The sequence below is a fragment of the Trematomus bernacchii genome, unplaced genomic scaffold (genome assembly GCF_902827165.1).
Source record: "Trematomus bernacchii unplaced genomic scaffold, fTreBer1.1, whole genome shotgun sequence".
NCBI lineage: Eukaryota > Metazoa > Chordata > Actinopteri > Perciformes > Nototheniidae > Trematomus > Trematomus bernacchii.
In genome coordinates this window covers 1,573,225-1,592,638 of record NW_022988007.1, presented here as the reverse complement: position 1 = coordinate 1,592,638, position 19,414 = coordinate 1,573,225, and the positions used below count along the sequence as shown (strand labels likewise).

At 41.6% G+C, this 19,414-nt stretch overlaps 1 protein-coding gene across 1 annotated transcript in view; it reads left to right on the top strand.

The window, feature by feature from the left end:
* Nucleotides 1-737: 737 nt before the first annotated feature.
* Nucleotides 738-19,414, top strand: part of esama (endothelial cell adhesion molecule a) — a 79,827-nt gene continuing 61,150 nt past the window's right edge. The window contains exon 1 of the mRNA XM_034117303.1: nt 738-1,111. Within this exon, the coding sequence (XP_033973194.1) occupies nt 1,045-1,111 (67 nt within the window). The 5' untranslated portion in view covers nt 738-1,044. The remainder of the gene's footprint in view (nt 1,112-19,414) is intronic.

Below are 19,414 nucleotides of genomic sequence, written 5' to 3'. Positions count from 1 at the left end.
ATTATTTCCAAGGCACACCTTCATACGATCAATATAGTTATAAAACAATAAGAGAATAAATGAAAAACAGTTATGAAATACTATACAGTATGACAGTAAAACAAGAATACAGTTTAAAAGGTGAGTGATTTGTAAAATATCCATAAAGAAAAAGAAAATCTGTTTACAGTTCTGTTTCATTTGGGTGTTGAGAGATGTATCCATAGATCTCTTCATTTTGCTCTCAAAGTGCACCAGATTGATTCTTTCAACTTTAATATCTTGTTAACCCCCCCCCCCCCCCACTAAAAAAAAAAAATCTCACTCCAAGCTGAACTCAAAGGCTGGCAGCTCTGGGTGTACCTGCGAGTCAAGCTAGAACATTTGAGCGGGGAAAAGAACGATGTCAATAAAAATGTTCCTTACAATATAAAAGCGGAATGTCACGATAAGCGTTCGCTAGAACTGTGTACGTAAAAAGGTTTTATTTTGAAGGACATCACCGGAACTCGTAATGATTATTAAGGTAAGGTGGTACTGCTTCTCTCTCTCTCTCACTCTCTCTCTCTCTCTCTCTCTCTCTCTCTCTCTCTCTCTCTCTCTCTCTCCATCTCTCTACTCTCTCCTCTCGTCTCTCTCTCTCTCTCTCTTCTCCTCTCTCTCTCTCTCTCTCCCTCTCCCCCCCCCCCCACCACACACACCACACACACACACACACACACACACACACACACACACACACACACACACACACACACACTCAGAGTTTTACTCGCTGGTGGAGCAGGGAGTAGCAGATGCAGCTGAGCGTTAAGAAGAGTAGAAGAAGAAGAGTGGTTACAGACCTCCAGTGTCCGCTGTGCTGATCCCACTCCACTGTCACCATCTCAGCTGGGTCAGGAGGATTCCCGCCGCTCTGTGGGACCGACCGGCTCCTCATATTTCCTCACCCCAAGTGTCCCTTACCTTCCGTGGCTGGCTCTGTGCTGGGCTCGGGGGGAGACACCTGCCAGACTGAGCCTGCGGCGGACAGAGTCACAGAGCCGGTGAAAGACACTAACAACCATGGAGCTCTCCAACACTTCCAGGAAACTTCCTCTGCTTGCACTCACCTTTCTGTGGGCGCTCTCAGGTCAGTGACAGCTCATTCCACAGCTCTCCTCAGTGTCAGGAGCACAAGACTTTATCAATTGCTGGGGGAATTGTGTTCCGTGACATTTTAGAGATAGAAATTACACGAATTACAATTTTGTAACTTCCAGGTGGACAACAAAAAGTACAGTTGCTCCATTTTAAAACGAAATGAGACAAAGATAAATAAAACATTTATTAAAATATGTTAATACCAATAAGAAGTTAAAGTCAGACTGTGCAATACAAAGATAAAATAAAATAAAGATATTTGTTTAAATATAAGAAGTCAAAGTAAAAGGATCAATAAAATATGTAATACATTACAAATATTATTTAAACATAATACAAAATGTGCACATTGTACTACAAAATATATAATGTATATTAAAATATATACAGTGGTGTATAGTGGTTAGTTCTTGGGTCAGTGCCTGATGCTCCTTGTATGTTTTTCACCAAATAAAACACTTAATTTGCTAAATATTTCAAATATTTCATATAATACAGTTTTTTGGACATGTTGAATATGCCATAAGGCTACATTCATTCAACAAATCTGACATTTTCCTTTGGTCTATCAGCAAATCAAAGCTGAAGTCTATCTGAGAGTGTTTTCAGCATTGAATGCCTAAGCGTACTTATATTAATATCTCCAGACAGTCTATTCTTTAATATGTGGGGTGTATTCCTGTGATGAATGGTATTGAAATTATCTCGACATTATTCACCATGGCTTAATAACTAATGAGCAGATGACATCAGGCTGTGTTTCTGGGGGTTCTCTCTGTGTGTGTGCCGCAGGATGAAGCTGGATTTAAAGCTGGAACACCTGTTTGTTTTTCACAGGATTTGAAACAAGTGTGTTACACATGATTATGTCTTCCAGGGAATAATCCCTTTATAGCTGCTGTAACATTGGCTGAGCCGCCACTCTCTCTAGCAATGTATTAAACTCCTACTGTGACTCGTATATTACAGGCAGCCTACTTTCCCCGTCAACTCTCTGATTAAAAAATTGGGGCTGTATGAGTATTTTGCAAATATTTTAAGGAATGAGCCGTTTTAAATGATTAATCGAGTAAAAAAGTGTTTTCTTGAGGGGAGCATTTTACAGAAAAAGAACACTGTGGTTTTTAAATCCTTGAGAGTTGTGCTTGGCTTTATGAGAGGCAGAAACTTGAAGTCAAATGTAGTCTCAGTCAACAGGCTGCATAACTTGAGGTCATATAAAGCCACATGCCTCTGATCTGACAGAAAAACATCCTTAAATAGCCACAACGGATTGCTGTAAATTCATATTCATCTGGTCTATCATTCCTCTTGAACAGAAACCACATTTTTCATGGATGTCCAGATTTACGTCTCTAACATTGACTTGGATGTAGACTTCTCTCACAAACTGTCCTGCGTGCATATAGGTGGAAAGAACTGAGATATCCATTGAAGTTAAGCTGCTCCAGGTGAGTGTGTGTTAGTTCATTCAGCCTGTGAGACAGCAGGAGCTTCACATGTTGACTGCTCTCAGCTGAAGCCACTGTGTTCTATAGCGCTGTTGCCAAAACAATCACATGCGCTGACACGGGCAATCCCAGGCTGCCTGTTACTCAGAGGCAGGGCTGTTACCTGTTTACCAACATGCTTTAGACGCCTTAAGGCATTTCAAGGACTTATTGCTAGTAATGTCTCCTACCTGAGGTTTAACAGCAGGCTGTGATTCATGTCAGACAGGACATCAGGACAATACAACCACAGTGCTGACCTTGACCTCAACATTTGACTGGCCATCAATCGCCCTGCAGGTGTGTCCTGAAAACACTCAGTGGTCAGACACAGGGAGGAAACAGCCATGAATAGCAGCCTGTGGCAACAGGAAAGCTCCTTCAGCTCCTGATGGAGCCGAGTGCCTCAGAGCCGGAAGTGAGCGAACGTCCTCCAACAAACAAGACATTTGGTGTTTCAGTCTGAAATCAGAGCAGTGGAGGAGGTTAGATGTGGACGTTAGACGAGAAAGAGCGGGATTTCGGTCAGATACAAAATAAAATATCTTCATGAAATTTAAAATGAAGACCTTACTGAACTTTTTTAATTAGGATATTTAAAAGCAATAATATTAAGTTGAACCTACTATTTTTGAAATCTGTTAACATAATACATAGGGATGTCCCGATCACCTTTTTTTGCTCCCGATCCGATTCCGATCATTTGATTTTGACAATCTGCCGATACCGATTTTTCCCGATCCGATCTTTATGCAATGCATTAAGAGGAAAAAAAAGGTAACAGATAACGGCTGGTCATCCAACGCGATGAATTCAGCTATCTTGGCTGTTATTTTTTTGGCCTTTTCACTGTTCTGGGGCAGTTTCTCTTTCCTTTTAAAAGTCTCTGAAAGTGTCGGTTGTTTCAGTGCCGTTACCTGAGTGGCCGCTGTGTACTCGTCGTGTTGTTGTTGGTGGTGTTTGTATTAGATTGGTCATGTTGAACGTAGCTCTGTTCTTTCCACCACGCGGAACCTCCGCCTTGCAAACATTGCATCTGGCTGTTACACTGCCTTCGCTTTCAATTTTATAATACTTCCAAACTCCTGACATTTTCTCTGTCCCGACTCCCGAGTCACCAGCTGAACGTAGCCTCTTGTTAGCTTACTGCTACTATTAGACACTGCGCCCACTCTGTTGCCAGATTTGAGAGAAATAAGCAACCAGGTCTATGAAAACAAGCCCAAAAGAAGCAACACATACATGATGTTGTGTAATTTTAACCCAAAACTAAGGCCTCAGGATGACTTTAAGACGTGAACATGGTCCTTTTTGTTTTGTAACATTAAATAAAATGTATAAAAATATTTTATAAAAAAAAAAAAAAAAAAAATTCCGATCCCCGATTTTTTTCTCCCGATCCCCGATCACGTGAAAATCACGTGATCGGCTCCGATCCCCGATCACGTGATCGGATCGGGACATCCCTAATAATACATTTAATTGAGGTAGTTTGACTTTCTTAACTGTATACTACGTTTTTGAGAAGATTTTTGTTCTATATATGGTTTTAGTAATTATTCAAGTGAAATCACCATTTGATCATAAGGTTTGGAAGTGTGAGTAACTGCTGCATTTCCTAATCCTATACCATAAATGTAATGTTCTGGGGTTTCATACAGTTGGTGTGACAAACAAGACATCTGATGATGCCCAAATGGGCTTTAGTATTTGTGATGTGCCATTTTCACTGCTTTCTGAACGCATTTAGACCCATAGACTGTAGAAAATGTGGAGGGGGTCTCAGTGACTTCATCATAGTTTTCTAAAGCTAAATGTGGTTGGCTCTATATCCCGTGAAACCTCATGTCTTTGTCATTATGTTACTAATCTCTAGTCCGTTTTATAGCTATATAAATAACCCTAACCCTCATTTTTGCATCTCATGTATTGCTCCTATCTGGACGTTTATTTTTTGTTTTGTTTTCTTGTATTCATTTTGCATCTTGCATGGCTGCTTTGGGTCCCTTTGCTGGTGGTTTTGTGTCTGTTTGTGGTCACTGAATTTCCACTACGAAATGTGAACAGTCACTTCAAACAGAGGAGCTGCCACTTATATCAATACGTCAATCTAAGTTTGATTCCACTGGGGTCATGTAAATACCTTAATCTAATTATATTTCTTAATTAAAACCATATTCAGAGGATTAATGCTGTCATTAAAGGATGTGGAGCAGCGCAGTATTAGCTGCATATTTAAATTCCTGCTTTGACCTTTAAAGATCAAGTTAAGGTTATTTATCAGAGGTTTGCTCCAAATTCACACTTACTGCTATTTTTAAGTGTACACACACATTCATATTGAAATGGTTGAAAGAGGCATATGAGTAACATAGCTAGTAGCTTGTTACTTGGATATGTGTTGAACTGTTGTTGCCACACTGAACAAATGGGTAAAGAACAAAAAAAATAAAGTTGAACCTAACGTTTTTTATTTAAACTTAATATTATTGTTTTCAAATAACCTAATACAGTTATGTGAAATCTGTTGACATAATACATTTACACATGAATTAAAGTCAACGTTTCAGTGTTTTCAGTGCATTTCAAGTTGAATTATTTGGACTGTTGTTGAGACAAACAAGATTTTGTCAGGCCGACTTGGGCTGTAGGAATCTGGGATGTGCAGTTTTTAAAGTCTTATAGACCCGTAGACTGTTTAAAACATGGAGCTTGTCTATGTGACACCACCCATAGATTTATTAAGAGCTGTTGTGAAGCTCAATGTGGGTGTGTCCAGCCGACACCATCTCCTCAGTCCTGACTCCGCCTAACTCCCGGCTGGACAAAAAGTGGGCCAATAGGTGGAGCTGAGGCGGGCAGGGTGAGGCAACAGAGCAGACATGAGAGACCCACCTTTCAATCATAATGGCCACACCCTAATGATGCATAACTTTGAGCCTTATGATCATTTTTATTTGTGGTTAGAAAAATCACTACTCTGTACAGTTTTCACAGATAGGGAAATAAGCTGTGTGTGTGTGTGTCTGTCTGTCTGTCTGTCTGTCTGTCTGTCTGTCTGTCTGTCTGTCTGTCTGTCTGTGTGTGTGTGTGTGTGTGTGTGTGTGTGCGTGCGTGCGTGCGTGCGTGCGTGCGTGCGTGCGTGCGTGCGTGCGTGCGTGCGTGCGTGCGTGCGTGCGTGCGTGCGTGCGTGTGCGTGCGTGCGTGTGTGTGTGTGTGTGTGTGCATGTGTCTAACAATGCATTTCCATGAGCACACATTTGTTGCAGCTTATCAGAGGCCAGTTGTTGGTGGCTCTGTGTGTAAGCCGTGCCTTATCTTCTGTACCGTTACTCTTCTATTCTGAACACACCAGCTGGCAAAAGAACATCTTCATTCTTTTTCCAGGTGTGTCCCACAATGGACTTAACTTATTTAACAAGGTCAATCCATACAAGCTTCAAAGGCTCCATTGGGACGGGATGGGGTTGGGGGGGGCACGGTAGAAATCTGTGCTGCCACTGCTGATTTTCTGTGGCAATTCTCAGTGATTTGGAGTAGGGAACTAGAGGGTTGAAAGCCTTATTTTTAGTATTGTTTTAACACGGGGCCATTTAGGGCCCTGATGCTCCCCCCCAGCCTTAAAGCTTATCATTCTCACACTCTATATATGACAATATGACAACATTGGTTTGTTTCTGGTTTCACTCCCTATTGTTACCCTGATGACACTTTATCCCAAAATATAAAATATGTCCCCAGAGACTGGCAAAGAGAGGGCCATGGAACGCAGTTTGCCCAACCACGACTATTACCTTATCTCTAATTGCCTATTCTTACAGTAGAATAATACCAAGTGGATGTGCAGCAAAGCCCCTTTCCACTTTAGCCGGGATTACAGCGGGCTGACGCTCCTCCTGATGTGTTCCCAGCAACTGGTGCAATTTTGATTTGAGGAAGGAGATTGAAGGATTTATCAGTTCCTACGTAATGACACAGAAATACATCAGTGTACTTTTCCTCCCCAGCGAGGCAGTTTGCTGTCCAATCGTCAGTCCGTGTAAATGTGCCAGTGCCTCTTGTAATCCCATGAACATCCACTGACACTCTGTACAGGGCCCAGGAGAACAAGAACCTGCAGGAGATTAGTGCGGGTCCAACATCACAGCAATGGATAAAGGTCCAGAGCGAACAATCTTAACATGTTTCTCAATTTTTTTAAATAAAATTCTTTAAAACAATACATTTATTCACATTTCATTTAGCTGTTACTTTTATCCAAAGCCAACCATGAAGATACAAACTCATAAAAGCAAGAGTCCTGCAGGTACATCAGCTCAGTGTCGATTCTAGAACAATTGTACTGGGAGTGGGGGGGCGTGCTGGGGCCTGTTATTTTCAACAAGTCCTCCAACTAATACGACCAAATAGGCCGATTGTTCCAACCCATAATACGACCCACAGGAGCGTTATTAGGATGGGGGTCTTAATCTAATGATAATACCTTAATTAAAGTCATAATTACAGGATTAATGCTATGATTAAAGGATGTGGAGCAGCGTAGTACAAGCTGCATATTTAAAATGCTGCTTTGACCTCCAAAGATCAAGTTCATGCTAACTATTAGAGGGTCGCTCCACATTCACAGACTATTTTTAAATATACACACACATTCATATTTAAATGCGTATCCTCACAGTGAGAGCCGCCATTAGATGAGGAGGAGCTGTGTCTCTCAGCTGTGGGTTGTCCCCTGCTCTCTCCGATGTCCCTGCTCCATCCGTGGACGCAGGAGGAAGACGGCCTCCTCTCAGGGGTCATGAGAAAGCCACTGGGCGACTTTCCCAACACTGGGCCCTGGCCTGGGGACTCTTAAAGGCACAGACACATGTTTACATCTTTCTCTTCCTCTTCCCTCTTTCTCTCTGTCGGTCCCTCCCCTCAAAAAAAGAAAAATCCAACACCCTACAGATATGGGCATAGTGGCTGTTTGTGGGTGTTTTTTCTACCCATTGATTGATGCCTGGTAAGTTGATAGAAATCTCCAGTGTACAGTAAAACATTCTTTTGTGTATTGTTTTGCGTACGGGTTACATAAACAGAGTGATTACCAGCTGATGTTTGCTTGAAGCAGAACATAGTTTCCCTCAACAAGTCATTATGGTTAATATATAAATACATAGTATAGTATAGAAGACATTATCATGGTTTCTGTAGGGTTTGCCCTAAGTCATAACAAAGGCATGTGCTGCTGAATTACACACACATAACTGTAGAAAACGACAGCGTCAGCCTCATGCCGTCTTAATGCAGGGTTTGCTGTGGTGCTGCTGGAGCCAGGCTTAGACAGTTCACTGGTTAATGACTGTTTACAGCCAATAGAGCTGCAGGAAGATTATCAGCTGGTTTTCAGACCGGTCGGGGCGCTCCGCTGTGTTCTCTCTCTCATCACGTCAGACTGCTGATGTCAAAAAAATGGTTACCCTGAATAAAAACTGATAATAGGTCCCTGACTTGCTACTCACTTCATCCCATAATATAGGATAAAGATAAAGGTGACATCAGGATGTTCAGTTTGTTACTCCTGTCCTTAACACATGTGGTATCCAGCAGATCAGTGGAGCAGTGGAAACACAAGAGGAATGACAGCACTGCTGTTTTTAGTAATTGTGACCATACTAAACAACATGACTCATTAAATGTGCGAGCCAACAACTACATGGCTTTTGGGTAGAACAAGCAGATTTATACTCAAGAACTGCAAGGTCTGACACTGTCATGTAATGAAGACAAAAGTCTTTCATTTTTGGTCAAATAAAAGTGAAATAAAAAGTATTGATTGCATATTATCTGTGACAAATACCAATAGAATGATACATTTTCTAATTGGTGTTCTGTTGAACTGTCAGGTAGTAACCACACGTTTATTGTTCTACTTAGTAGTCATACATTCTTTTTCAATTTTTTACAAAAACAACACATTAATGTACATTTAATGACATTCACCTAACATGCATAACATCTATTTAGCACAGGGTTTTGTTTAATGTGATTTATTCTGATCTCATTTTGACACTGATCAAAAAATAGCTTAGGGTTAAAAGATTGAAACATAGTTACAGGGTTCATGTATTTTGAAATAAAAGCTTTGTTTACCATATAACCTATATCCTCAGAAAGAGGGTGGAATATTCACTCTTTGTGGTGAATATTTGTTGTGTAATTTTCAGTTGAAGAGCCGTGTCTGATATCTAATGGGTTTTGAAAGGGTCTCCTAAGGTCGAGTTTTGTAGAATCTTACCCAGCCACGGGGTCCACAGTTACTAAAGCCGGGGGTAGAGGAGCCCTGATGTGGCTGAAGGCCTCCCAGCATCAGGCCCCCAGTCAGCTGAGATGCTGCTGAGAGAAGGCGTCCTGCTTCTGGTGCCACTGACAGATGTTGCAGGCTGAGGTCAACAACAAGCGCAGCCACATATCCTTCTAAACCTGTCCTTCAGAAAAAAAAGTTAATAAAGCTGCTGACAGACGGGAATTGAGGGCATGAGCTTAGACAAGATAGGCTATGTTAAATTATTCTTACTTGGAGGTATTTAGGTGGGGGTTAGGGTTAGAGTCTGATGCCTTAACGATTTCAGGGACATAATCCTGGTTGTCTTCTTTAAGTGTTTGGGCCGCTCATAATCACACTCTGTAAACATGTATCCATTTGTGAGCTGCAGTGTTTTTTCCCCACTCCTGCTCTCTTAAAGGAACTGTTCCATCTGATCTTTGAGATATCATGGACTTAATCATAATTAGTGATAGCCGTTTGTCGTTTTAGCTGGCACTGCCCGCTGTTTGAGCCGGCTTAAATGAGAGGGGAGCTGAAGGTTCTGTGCCCCGGTGTTTGCAATGAGAGAAAGAGACGGATACAATATTTGATAACAGATTTGGTACCATCTGAACTTATTGTATTTTACCATTTTGGATGTTTTGATTGGTCATTTTTCACAATTGCACACAGACGAGGCGAATAACACACAGCAGAGTGCATAAGGATCAGATTTATTTTAGATGATACCATTATTTAAATATTCACAATCTGCCCAGCGCTGATATTTAGCATCTACTCAGAACATCTGTGCTGATGCATTTTTCATGAAGCCCTAATTGTATCTTTCATAAAACATTTGAAGTACTTTTTATTAGTTAGTTAGTTTCAACAAAGTAATCGATGTGAGGAGATGATAGATGTAAGCCTTTTATACTGGTTGGCGTGTCTCACAACTATATAGTGTATTGCTTCATGGATGCCACACTCAGAGCCATGTAGTTCTTCTGGCACCTGAGGGTTGAAATAAAATGTCTGTGACATTAGCAAAAGTTTAATTACAGTGACCAAATGAAATCCATACAGAGTAATCATGTATGAGATGACACTGGCAGCAAGCAGCTATGTGGAAAAAGTCATTATAGTCACACTATTAGGCAGGGGTCTTCAGGGCATCAGAACTGTTTCCTCAGTGAGGCAGAACGAGGGAAGAAGAGCCGTTATAAAGACAGGAGGGGACACAAGTAAGGTTTATGCCTTCTAGACGCTGCTGAGGGAGAAATCCCTCCCTGATGCTGATATCATTCATTAGCACCATGGCCTGCGCTCTCAGGAGGGATGTTTGATGGAGTGTTGAAACTCTATTTTAGGGGGGGTTTGCAGCTTAGGAGGTCCAATCGGAAGGTCAGTGGTTCCATCTCCAACCCCCCGCATTCAACATGTGGTAGTGTCCTTGGGCAACACACTGAACCCCAAATTGCTCCCTATGGCATGGGCAACGGTGTGTGAATGTTAGCTTCCCTCAGAAGGCACCTTGTATGGCTGCCTCTGCCTCTGTGTGAATGGGTGAATATTGAAAGCACCTAGAGGGGTCACAAAGAATGGAATAGCACTATATAAAATACAGTCCTTTTACCATTTCACTTGACTCTACTAAATCCTCCCTCGAATACTTAGTGATTTTCTACATTGAGTCATTGACCACAAGAAAATGAACCACAAAGAATAACAGCGGGTTCCTTGTATTTAGATATTAATATTACTATCACTACTAATATTATTGTACACATTACATTACATTTAGCTGACACTTTATTCAAAGCGACTTACCATGTGCAATAAACCTTAACGATATAAACTCAAAGCAACGAGAAAAATGCTGATATATTCACTTATGTTCTGGTACATTAGTTTCAAATGGGCTCAGCTCTTCAAGTGCAATTTCTTGCAGATCCTTCCCCCATTTGGGAGGCAGGATATCAAACAGGTGTGTTTTCCTTGATTGTTACCTTGGTCCCACTCGCAGTGAGCTGATTGGCTGATGTACGTGAAGTGCAAATGCTGGAGTGTATGGTTTAACCTGGATGTAGGCAGTACATGTGAGAGAGGCACTGATGTAGCCCTCTCTGTCTCAGTCTGTGAGAAGCAGGGCTCTGAGTGTGTGACTGTGTCAGTTTGATCAGAGGCATGTTTAAGGGGAGTGAACCAGAGTTCTACCCCCTTCTCACACTGTGGATGACGCACAGCGGTTAATCGAGCACACCCCTACAACCATTTGTACCGTTTTTTTGCATTACTGTGCTGACAATAGAAGCAGACGTGCATTCGGGAGGATGTTTGCCGTGCAGTATCATACATTAGTGTCAGGATTTCTGAGATATGCCCTAATGCTCAGAAATGGCCAAAGGCATAGATTTGAAGGATTAGTCAAATTAAGATCTATTTCAAGCATTCAAAAGCTCAGCAAAACATTTGATATGTCTACATTTCACTCTAGAGAGAAGCATCAGGCATAAGTGCAAATATATTTGAGACATAGTTTGACGTTCTGCTAAATACACATAGTTTTTTTCCTTGACAAAACATCATTAAACATGAGCATAGAAATTGTTTATTAAAAATGAATAAAAAGACACTCAAATATTTGGGCATAAATCTCTTCTGACCCTTTGTGGCAGAGTTCCTGCACAATCTCCCCTGGGTAGAAAGTCTGGATTATTTTTTCCATCACCAAATCTCCAGAAGAGCATGGCACTCAAAAAGCACACTGGACTAAAAGGAGATTTACTGTAATCGGTCATAAATAGCTTAATAGCATAAGAGCTTTACTGAAAACATTCTGTAGTCCACTTCCAAATGCAGCAAAGGTCTTTCAACGACCTTCATGTGGCGCACCGTTAGCTGAAGAACATAGGCGACCTGGAAGTTAGCATCCAAGCACTCCCTCAACTAAAAGCAACAGGATTTTCCATTGGATTTTGGAATTTATAAATAATCTCTGTGGCAAACAAACATGTATGATAGTTACATGTTTTGTACAGCAGGATAATCTCCACTTATTAACAGCACTTTTATAAAAGTTGCAATTGCAGAAGTAAAAAGCTAACGTAAGGCTATAAGGGAACTACAGCACGGTCATATGACTACACGTCAACACCGCTAAGCTAAAGGTGGCTAATGTTCTGTCGTCTCATTTAGACACTTGTTAGTAACTGCCGATTTTGAGATTCACCAGTAGCGTAGGCAGAAATGTACTTTAGGGCGGGCCTGTATAAAATAGGGTGGGCCAGCTTTTTCCAGGGGGAAAAATGACTTTAAGGTAGGCCTGGCCTATAATAATAATATATAATAATGCCCATTGCCAAGCATCGTTGTAGCATTTCCCTCCGAATAATGGTCGAAGTCTTGACTGATGATATACATTTATTGAAATCTCCAATATCAACGTACGAGCTATACAGACACACAAATAACAAATACATTTAGGCTCCATCCGTATTAGAATCACTTTAGCATACTACCAAAAGTGAACTGTAAACAGACAGCAAAGCTACAAAACAGCATACAAACGAATTAGGACACAACCTACATGTTTATATTATAGTAAATACCAACCTTGTGCCTCTTCGGGGGGTGCTAAACTTAAACATAAACTTTATCCTTTACTTTCTCCGTCTTTATAGACGTCTTGTATGTAGATTAATCTCCGCTCCTTTTCTCCGTCACGTTGTTTCCATAGCAACAACAACTTCCTGTCAACAGCGTAAACTCGCCTTCAAAATAAAAGCATCTAAATAACACAGGAAGTTAACCTAAATTACATTTAAAACATATTTACAGCTGCAACGAAAGTAACAAAAACAATGTAATATTCTTTTCAGTTTCAAAGAACACAAATTGGGTTATTTAGTGGGAATGCTGTTAACAGCATTCCAACTATCTGTTATTTAGTGGGAATGCTGATACAGCATTCCAACTATATGTTATGCTACGGACAAAATTCTTATTATTATTCCGCCGACTTATTTTGGCCCTCTTCTCCTCCCACATTCAACATCGCAGAAACTCCGTTCAAACATCAAAACGTTCAGCTCGGTCGGGAATTGCAGGCTATTACTTTTATCATTCATAACTTTCATAATTCCAGAGATACATCCCATAATTCATCACATTTTTAACATGGAAGTCAATGGAGACATTCTTCAGACTTCAACAAATCTTCATGCGACTTCAACTGCTAACTGTTCATTCATACTTTCACTCAGAAACCTCATTCCAACTTTAAAATGTTACACATCTTTCTGACATTATTCGTGTAACACAACTTTTAAATCTGATTCTTACTTTTAGAGATATTAAACATTGTTCAGACCTTGGTAAAGAGGCTTCCTTCAGATTTTAACATTAACTAGAGTTCGTGATGCTAGAGTGGAGGAAATCTTGAAATGTGCCTTCATATATTTTTTTTAAACTGCCATAATTCCCAAACCCTACATTCCTGAGACATCATTTTTCATGACAAACGTAGGAAAACATCTCGTAGCTTGAAAAATGACAAATAATTAAGCAAAATAATTAAACAAAATGCCTCTTGAGGGCATGAAGTGACAAAAACGTTCAACATGCCTCCATTAAAGCCCATTGTAATTTCAGGCTGATATTTCCTCACAGCAGCAGCCGCACACCTTTAGTTAAACTGCCAAAAAGGCCACATTATTAACCCGAAAGTACACAAAAATTACACTTCAGATACTCAAGGTCCTTGACATGCTTCTTCGACAAAACGTTCACATGTAAGAGGTTTATCTCTCATTCAGAACAATGGAAACCTTTGATCTCTGCACACCTCGTTAGCTCAAATATAAACACCTGTGTCATGGAACACGATGATGTCATAACACACAGGTGTTCGTGTTTGAGCTAACGACGTGGTCACTGGAGTTTAACAGACTGTCTGAGCCTATTCTTTTCTGTCTGATGGAGACTTCATACTGACTTCAACATGTTCCACCTATTTTATACATTATTGGTGACACACAGCTGTCGTCGTTAGCTCAAATATAAACACCTGTGTCATGGAACACGATGATGTCACATTGACAGGTTTGGTAACGATGCAGCCATCAACACATCTAAGCGTATTATGGGGTGTCATCAAATGCCGTTGCCATGGCGACAGACCGCTCGCCATGAAGCACGATGTCGCTGTAAGTCCAATGGACACGGTCCGATCGTCCCCCAAACTTCGCTTGTATACCACCGGTCCAGCCCTCAACAGCTCTACGTCAATTATGGAGTTTCTTCAAATGCCGTTGCCATGGCAACACAATGCTCGCCATGAAACACGGTTTTCTCATAACTTCAGTGAAAATGCTCCAAACGGCCCAAAACTTCACAGGTTTGGTAACGATGCAGCCATCAACGTATCTAAGCGTATTATGGGGTGTCATCAAATGCCGTTGCCATGGCGACAGACCACTCGCCATGAAACACGGTTTTCTCATAACTTCAGTGAAAATGCTCCAAACGGCCCAAAACTTCACAGGTTTGGAAACGATGCAGCCATCAACGCATCTAACCGTATTATGGGGTGTCATCAAATGCCGTTGCCATGGCGACAGACCACTCGCCATGAAGCACGATGTCGCTGTAAGTCCAATGGACACGGTCCGATCGCCCCCCAAACTTCGCTTGTATATCACCGGTCCAGCCCTCAACAGCTCTACGTCAATTATGGGGTTTCTTCAAATGCCGTTGCCATGGCAACACAATGCTCGCCATGAAACACGGTTTTCTCATAACTTCAGTGAAAATGCTCCAAACGGCCCAAAACTTCACAGGTTTGGTAACGATGCAGCCATCAACGTATCTAAGCGTATTATGGGGTGTCATCAAATGCCGTTGCCATGGCGACAGACCACTCGCCATGAAACACGATGTCGCTGTAACTCCAATGGACACGGTCCAATCGTCCCCGAATCTTCAATTGTATATCACCGGTCCATGCCTCAACAGCTCTACGCCAAATCTGAGATCTCACCATGTGCCGTTTCCATGGAAACGCATCCCTCGCCTTAAAACACGATGTTGTCGTGATACCTATGCAAATGGTCTAAAACAGCACCAGACTTCAGATAATGGTTAATGGTCCGGCCCTCAACAGCTCTATGTCAATTATGGGGTGTCATTATATGCCGTTTCCATGGAAACGCATCCCTCGCCATGAAACACGATGTCGCTTTAACTCAAATGGATACGGTCCTATCGCCCCCAAACTTCGCTTGTATATCACCGGTCCATGCCTCAACAGCTCTACGTCAAATCTGAGATCTCACCATAGGCTGTTTCCATGGAAACGCATCCCTCGCCATAAAACACGATGTTGTCATGATACCTATGCAAATGGTCCAAACACCACCAGACTTCAGATGACAGTTAATGGTCCAGTCCTTAACATGTCTATGTGCCATTAATGAGTTTTCCTCAAAAGCTGTTGCCATGGCAACGCATCCCTTGCAATAAAACACGATATCGCTATAACTCCTATGAAAATTGTCAAAAAGTGCTAAAACTTCACATGTGTGCCAACAGTCCAGCCGTGAAGACATCTACGGGACAGTTTTGAGATTTCTTCAAATGCCGTTGCCATGGCAACACAATGCTCGCCATGAAACACGGTTTTCTCATAACTTCAGGGAAAATGCTCCAAACGGCCCAAAACTTCACAGGTTTGGTAACGATGCAGCCATCAACGCATCTAAGCGTATTATGGGATGTCATCAAATGCCGTTGGCATGGCGACAGATCATTCGCCATCAAGTTAGTTCAAAAAGTTTGCAGTTCAAATATTCTGCTGCTTTTCCAAGCCTTTTTACTTTCTTTTCTTCTCTCATCACACATTCAAGCCCCCAGTGTTCATGTATCATTTCAATCTAAATTCTTCACTTTCTTCTTACACATTACATTTCAGCATAGCAGTTTAGCGTCAGCTTTTCAGCATAAAGCATTCCCACTAGCAATTTCTTCAGGAATTGCATTCTCTAGTTTACTCTTGTATTGCACTAGGTAACAGCAACAATAGGTTGTAGCATTCAAACCTGCTCATGGACTTGCAGTGGTCCTCGCTTTTGTTATGTCTCTCCAACGAGTTACGCAGGTGCTTCCAGTCTACATATCCATCGTAAATGCACCTTCAGCTCCTGGGCTGGGGAAATGTCTGCACATTTTACAGAAAAGCGCGTGCCTACTTGCGCTGTATTCCACCCAGGGAAAATCTTCATACCACCTCAACCAGTTTGTACCGGAAATTAGTTCCGTTCAGAGGATAAAACACATAGGCCTACAACATTAATTCAACTCGATATTTGTTCAATTGAATTTCACTTTGAATGCTTGGATATTCTCAATGGGTGAATACAAAAATGTATAATAATAATAAAAAATTAAAAAATAAATAAAAATTACACCGAAGCTTTCTCAGCGTGGGCCAATGAGTAAACTGGGCGGGCACTGGTATTCACTGACATATTGTATGTTACAGACCTTTTATTCTGGCATCTAATCGAAAACTCTCTAATACTGTTAACTTTGAAACAAGGAAGCCCAGAAGTGCACTTTAGCACTCATTCCTGCACCCCTCTATTAGGTCAGTCCCACAGTCCAGGAGAGCAGTCCCATCTGCATTATCAATGACTGGACCAATAATCCAGCCACTTCAAAATCACACCTTAGATAGTAGAAGAAAAGAGAGAGTCACTGTCTCTAGATAACCAGCCAGACACTGCACACACCACACCAGTGGTCTCAGAGCTCATCCCACATGATGTGAGATATGACTGAAGCATTTCATAAAGGACGTGTGTAAATCATTTGCCCAACAGGAGAAGTAGCATTATTCCCCCGTTATTTCACTGTCTTGTGTCTGTGGTCTTCCAGAGAGCAAGACCTCCTGTCACCTCAGCACTGACTGCATTAAACACCCCCCCTCCCCGCATGAATAACATAACATGTGTTACTGTTTATTTTTTAAGAGATACAGATCTGTTGAGAATATTTCATCCTTTTCATTCATAAAGTACATCTCATTTTTCGTCCCTCTTCTTCTGCTCTTCTCTGCTCACAAACATCTCTCCGTGTCTTTCATCAACAATATTACATCCCCCCCCACCCGTTCCTTTTCTCTTTCTCTTTTCTTCAAATCTTCCTCCTCCTCCTCCTCATCCTCCTCCTCCTCCTCCTCCTCCTCCTCCTCCCTCCTCCTCCTCCTCCTATTCCATCCCATCTATCCTGAGGGTTACAGCTCCAGCATCTCATCAGCATCAGAGTGTAGGGTCAGCAGCAGGGTTAGAGCAGAGGGGCTTTGTTTCACTAGTGTGTGTGTGTGTGTGTGTGTGTGTGTGTGTGTGTGTGTGTGTGTGTGTGTGTGTGTGTGTGTGTGTGTGTGTGTGTGTGTGTGTGTGTGTGTGTGTGTGTGTGTGTTTTCCCTCCTTTAGCCTTTCCCCCTCAGCCCTTAATACTTCATTGCCAGTTCAGATCATTTCTCCCTCCATCTCTCCTTCTATCTCTCCTCTCCCTCTGTGGGAGGTGTGTGTAATTATAAGCTCTTATCTATTTTTCTGTCACACACAACTGCACTTGTGGAGAGCTTAGTTAATGTCATCATCTCTGATAATAGCTCAGAGGTTCAGCCCCCCCACCCCTATTACCCCCATCTTCACCGCGCTCCAGCACATGTAATTTAATTGCTATTTATTGAAAACATCTCCCACATTGCTTACCTCCCCTGGCTGATACCCCTCTCCCACGGACAGTTATTGGAGTGGATATGTTTTAATATGCTGCTAATACGGGGATCCCTGCCAACAGGTTCATCATTGGATTTCTCTTTCTTCATTTTTAGTCCATGTGACAGCAGCCCTCAGAGAAAGCACGTGTGCTTTCTGTCTATCAGTCACACAAACCACTGTATTAACACCCCTGTCATTTCCACAACAAGTCCTACAAATGAAACCATTGGTCTGTTCCAAAGAAAACGTTACATATCAGTGAACTTTAATGCAAACTAATTATAATGTGACAATGATAGGATTAAGGTTTGGGTACACGATGTTTACAAGGTGGGCAAAGTTACAGAGTGTGTCAGCTGCATTGCTCTGTGTTCTACACGTCATGTGTTCTGGCTCAGTATTGTGTGTAAAGCATAATGTCTCAATAGTGCAAGCGTTAAAAAGAAGATACACTTGAAATTTAAAATCAAGCCTGGGGTCATTCGACCAGTTTGAGCTGTTACGTTGCCTATGTTAAAGGTTGGAGTGATTCAAATAACTGCGTGTCAGAAGCAACATGAGACAGACGACTGTGAAACATATCCTGTGCAGTAAAGCAGTTTCACTTTTAGGTGTTTTAGGCTCAAAAACAACACAGAAGTTATATTGGTTGTGTTCAGGCCACCAGAAAGTGAGCCGGACGTTGAAGCAAATATGCGTAGTGGCCAATCGACGGTATTACAACTTCTGTGTCAGTCAGTCAGTCATCAGCCGATCTTTTCTTTTAATGAAATTCATTTCATTTCATTTCAAACCTTTATTTAACATAGAGGATATCATACAACATATTTACAAGCTACATTTACATACTTATCAACATTTACAAATACCCATAGTTTCAATGAGCATTTCATTTAGACTTGCTTTAAAAACATTCAGAGGAATAAAATTGCTCAGTTTCAATTTTAGCTGTAGACTGTTCCAAGCAAGTGGAGCTGCGCACATAAAAGCTGTCTTACCTAAGACAGTCCTTGCTCTTGGCACATCTAACAAGACTACATCATGCGATCTCAGACAATAGCTGCTTGCAACTCTCTGTGTTATCAGAGAGCAGATATAATACGGGAGTTTACCCAACATGGCTTTATAAATAAACGTGTACCAATGACTGAGCCTCCGTACAGTAAGTGATGGCAAACCTGCCTTGGCATACAGGGTACAGTGATGTGTAAGTGCTTTACAGTTAGTAACAAATCTCAGTGCACTGTGATAGGCGGCATCTAACTTGTTCAGGCAATGGGCAGGTGCATTCATAAAGACCAGATCACCATCAGGTAAAAAGGTCACAGTGACTAGCCTTTTCCTGGCTTCAAATGAGAAACAGGACTTGTTTCTGAAAAAGAAACCTAGTCTAACCCTCAGCTTTTTAAGCAGGTTATTGACCTGAAGTTTAAAAGTAAGACAATCATCAAGCCAGATACCAAGGTATTTGTAACAGGCCGGAAATCAACTGCCCAGTAGGACAACTTGTATAGCCCTTATCTAAATCATTATGGTCCCAACATTTTAAAATGCATTAAAAGCAGAATCAAGTTATTTTCCCTCCCCATTCATCTGACTGAGCCGAGATCAGCTGTGATGCTGCGGACTGGAGGCGGGGCTTAAGCAAAACGCAAGCGTGCATGTTCTATGTTCCCAGATACTGGTACGTTTGTTGTGAGTCAAGCCATTTTGGCTTCATGCGCCAC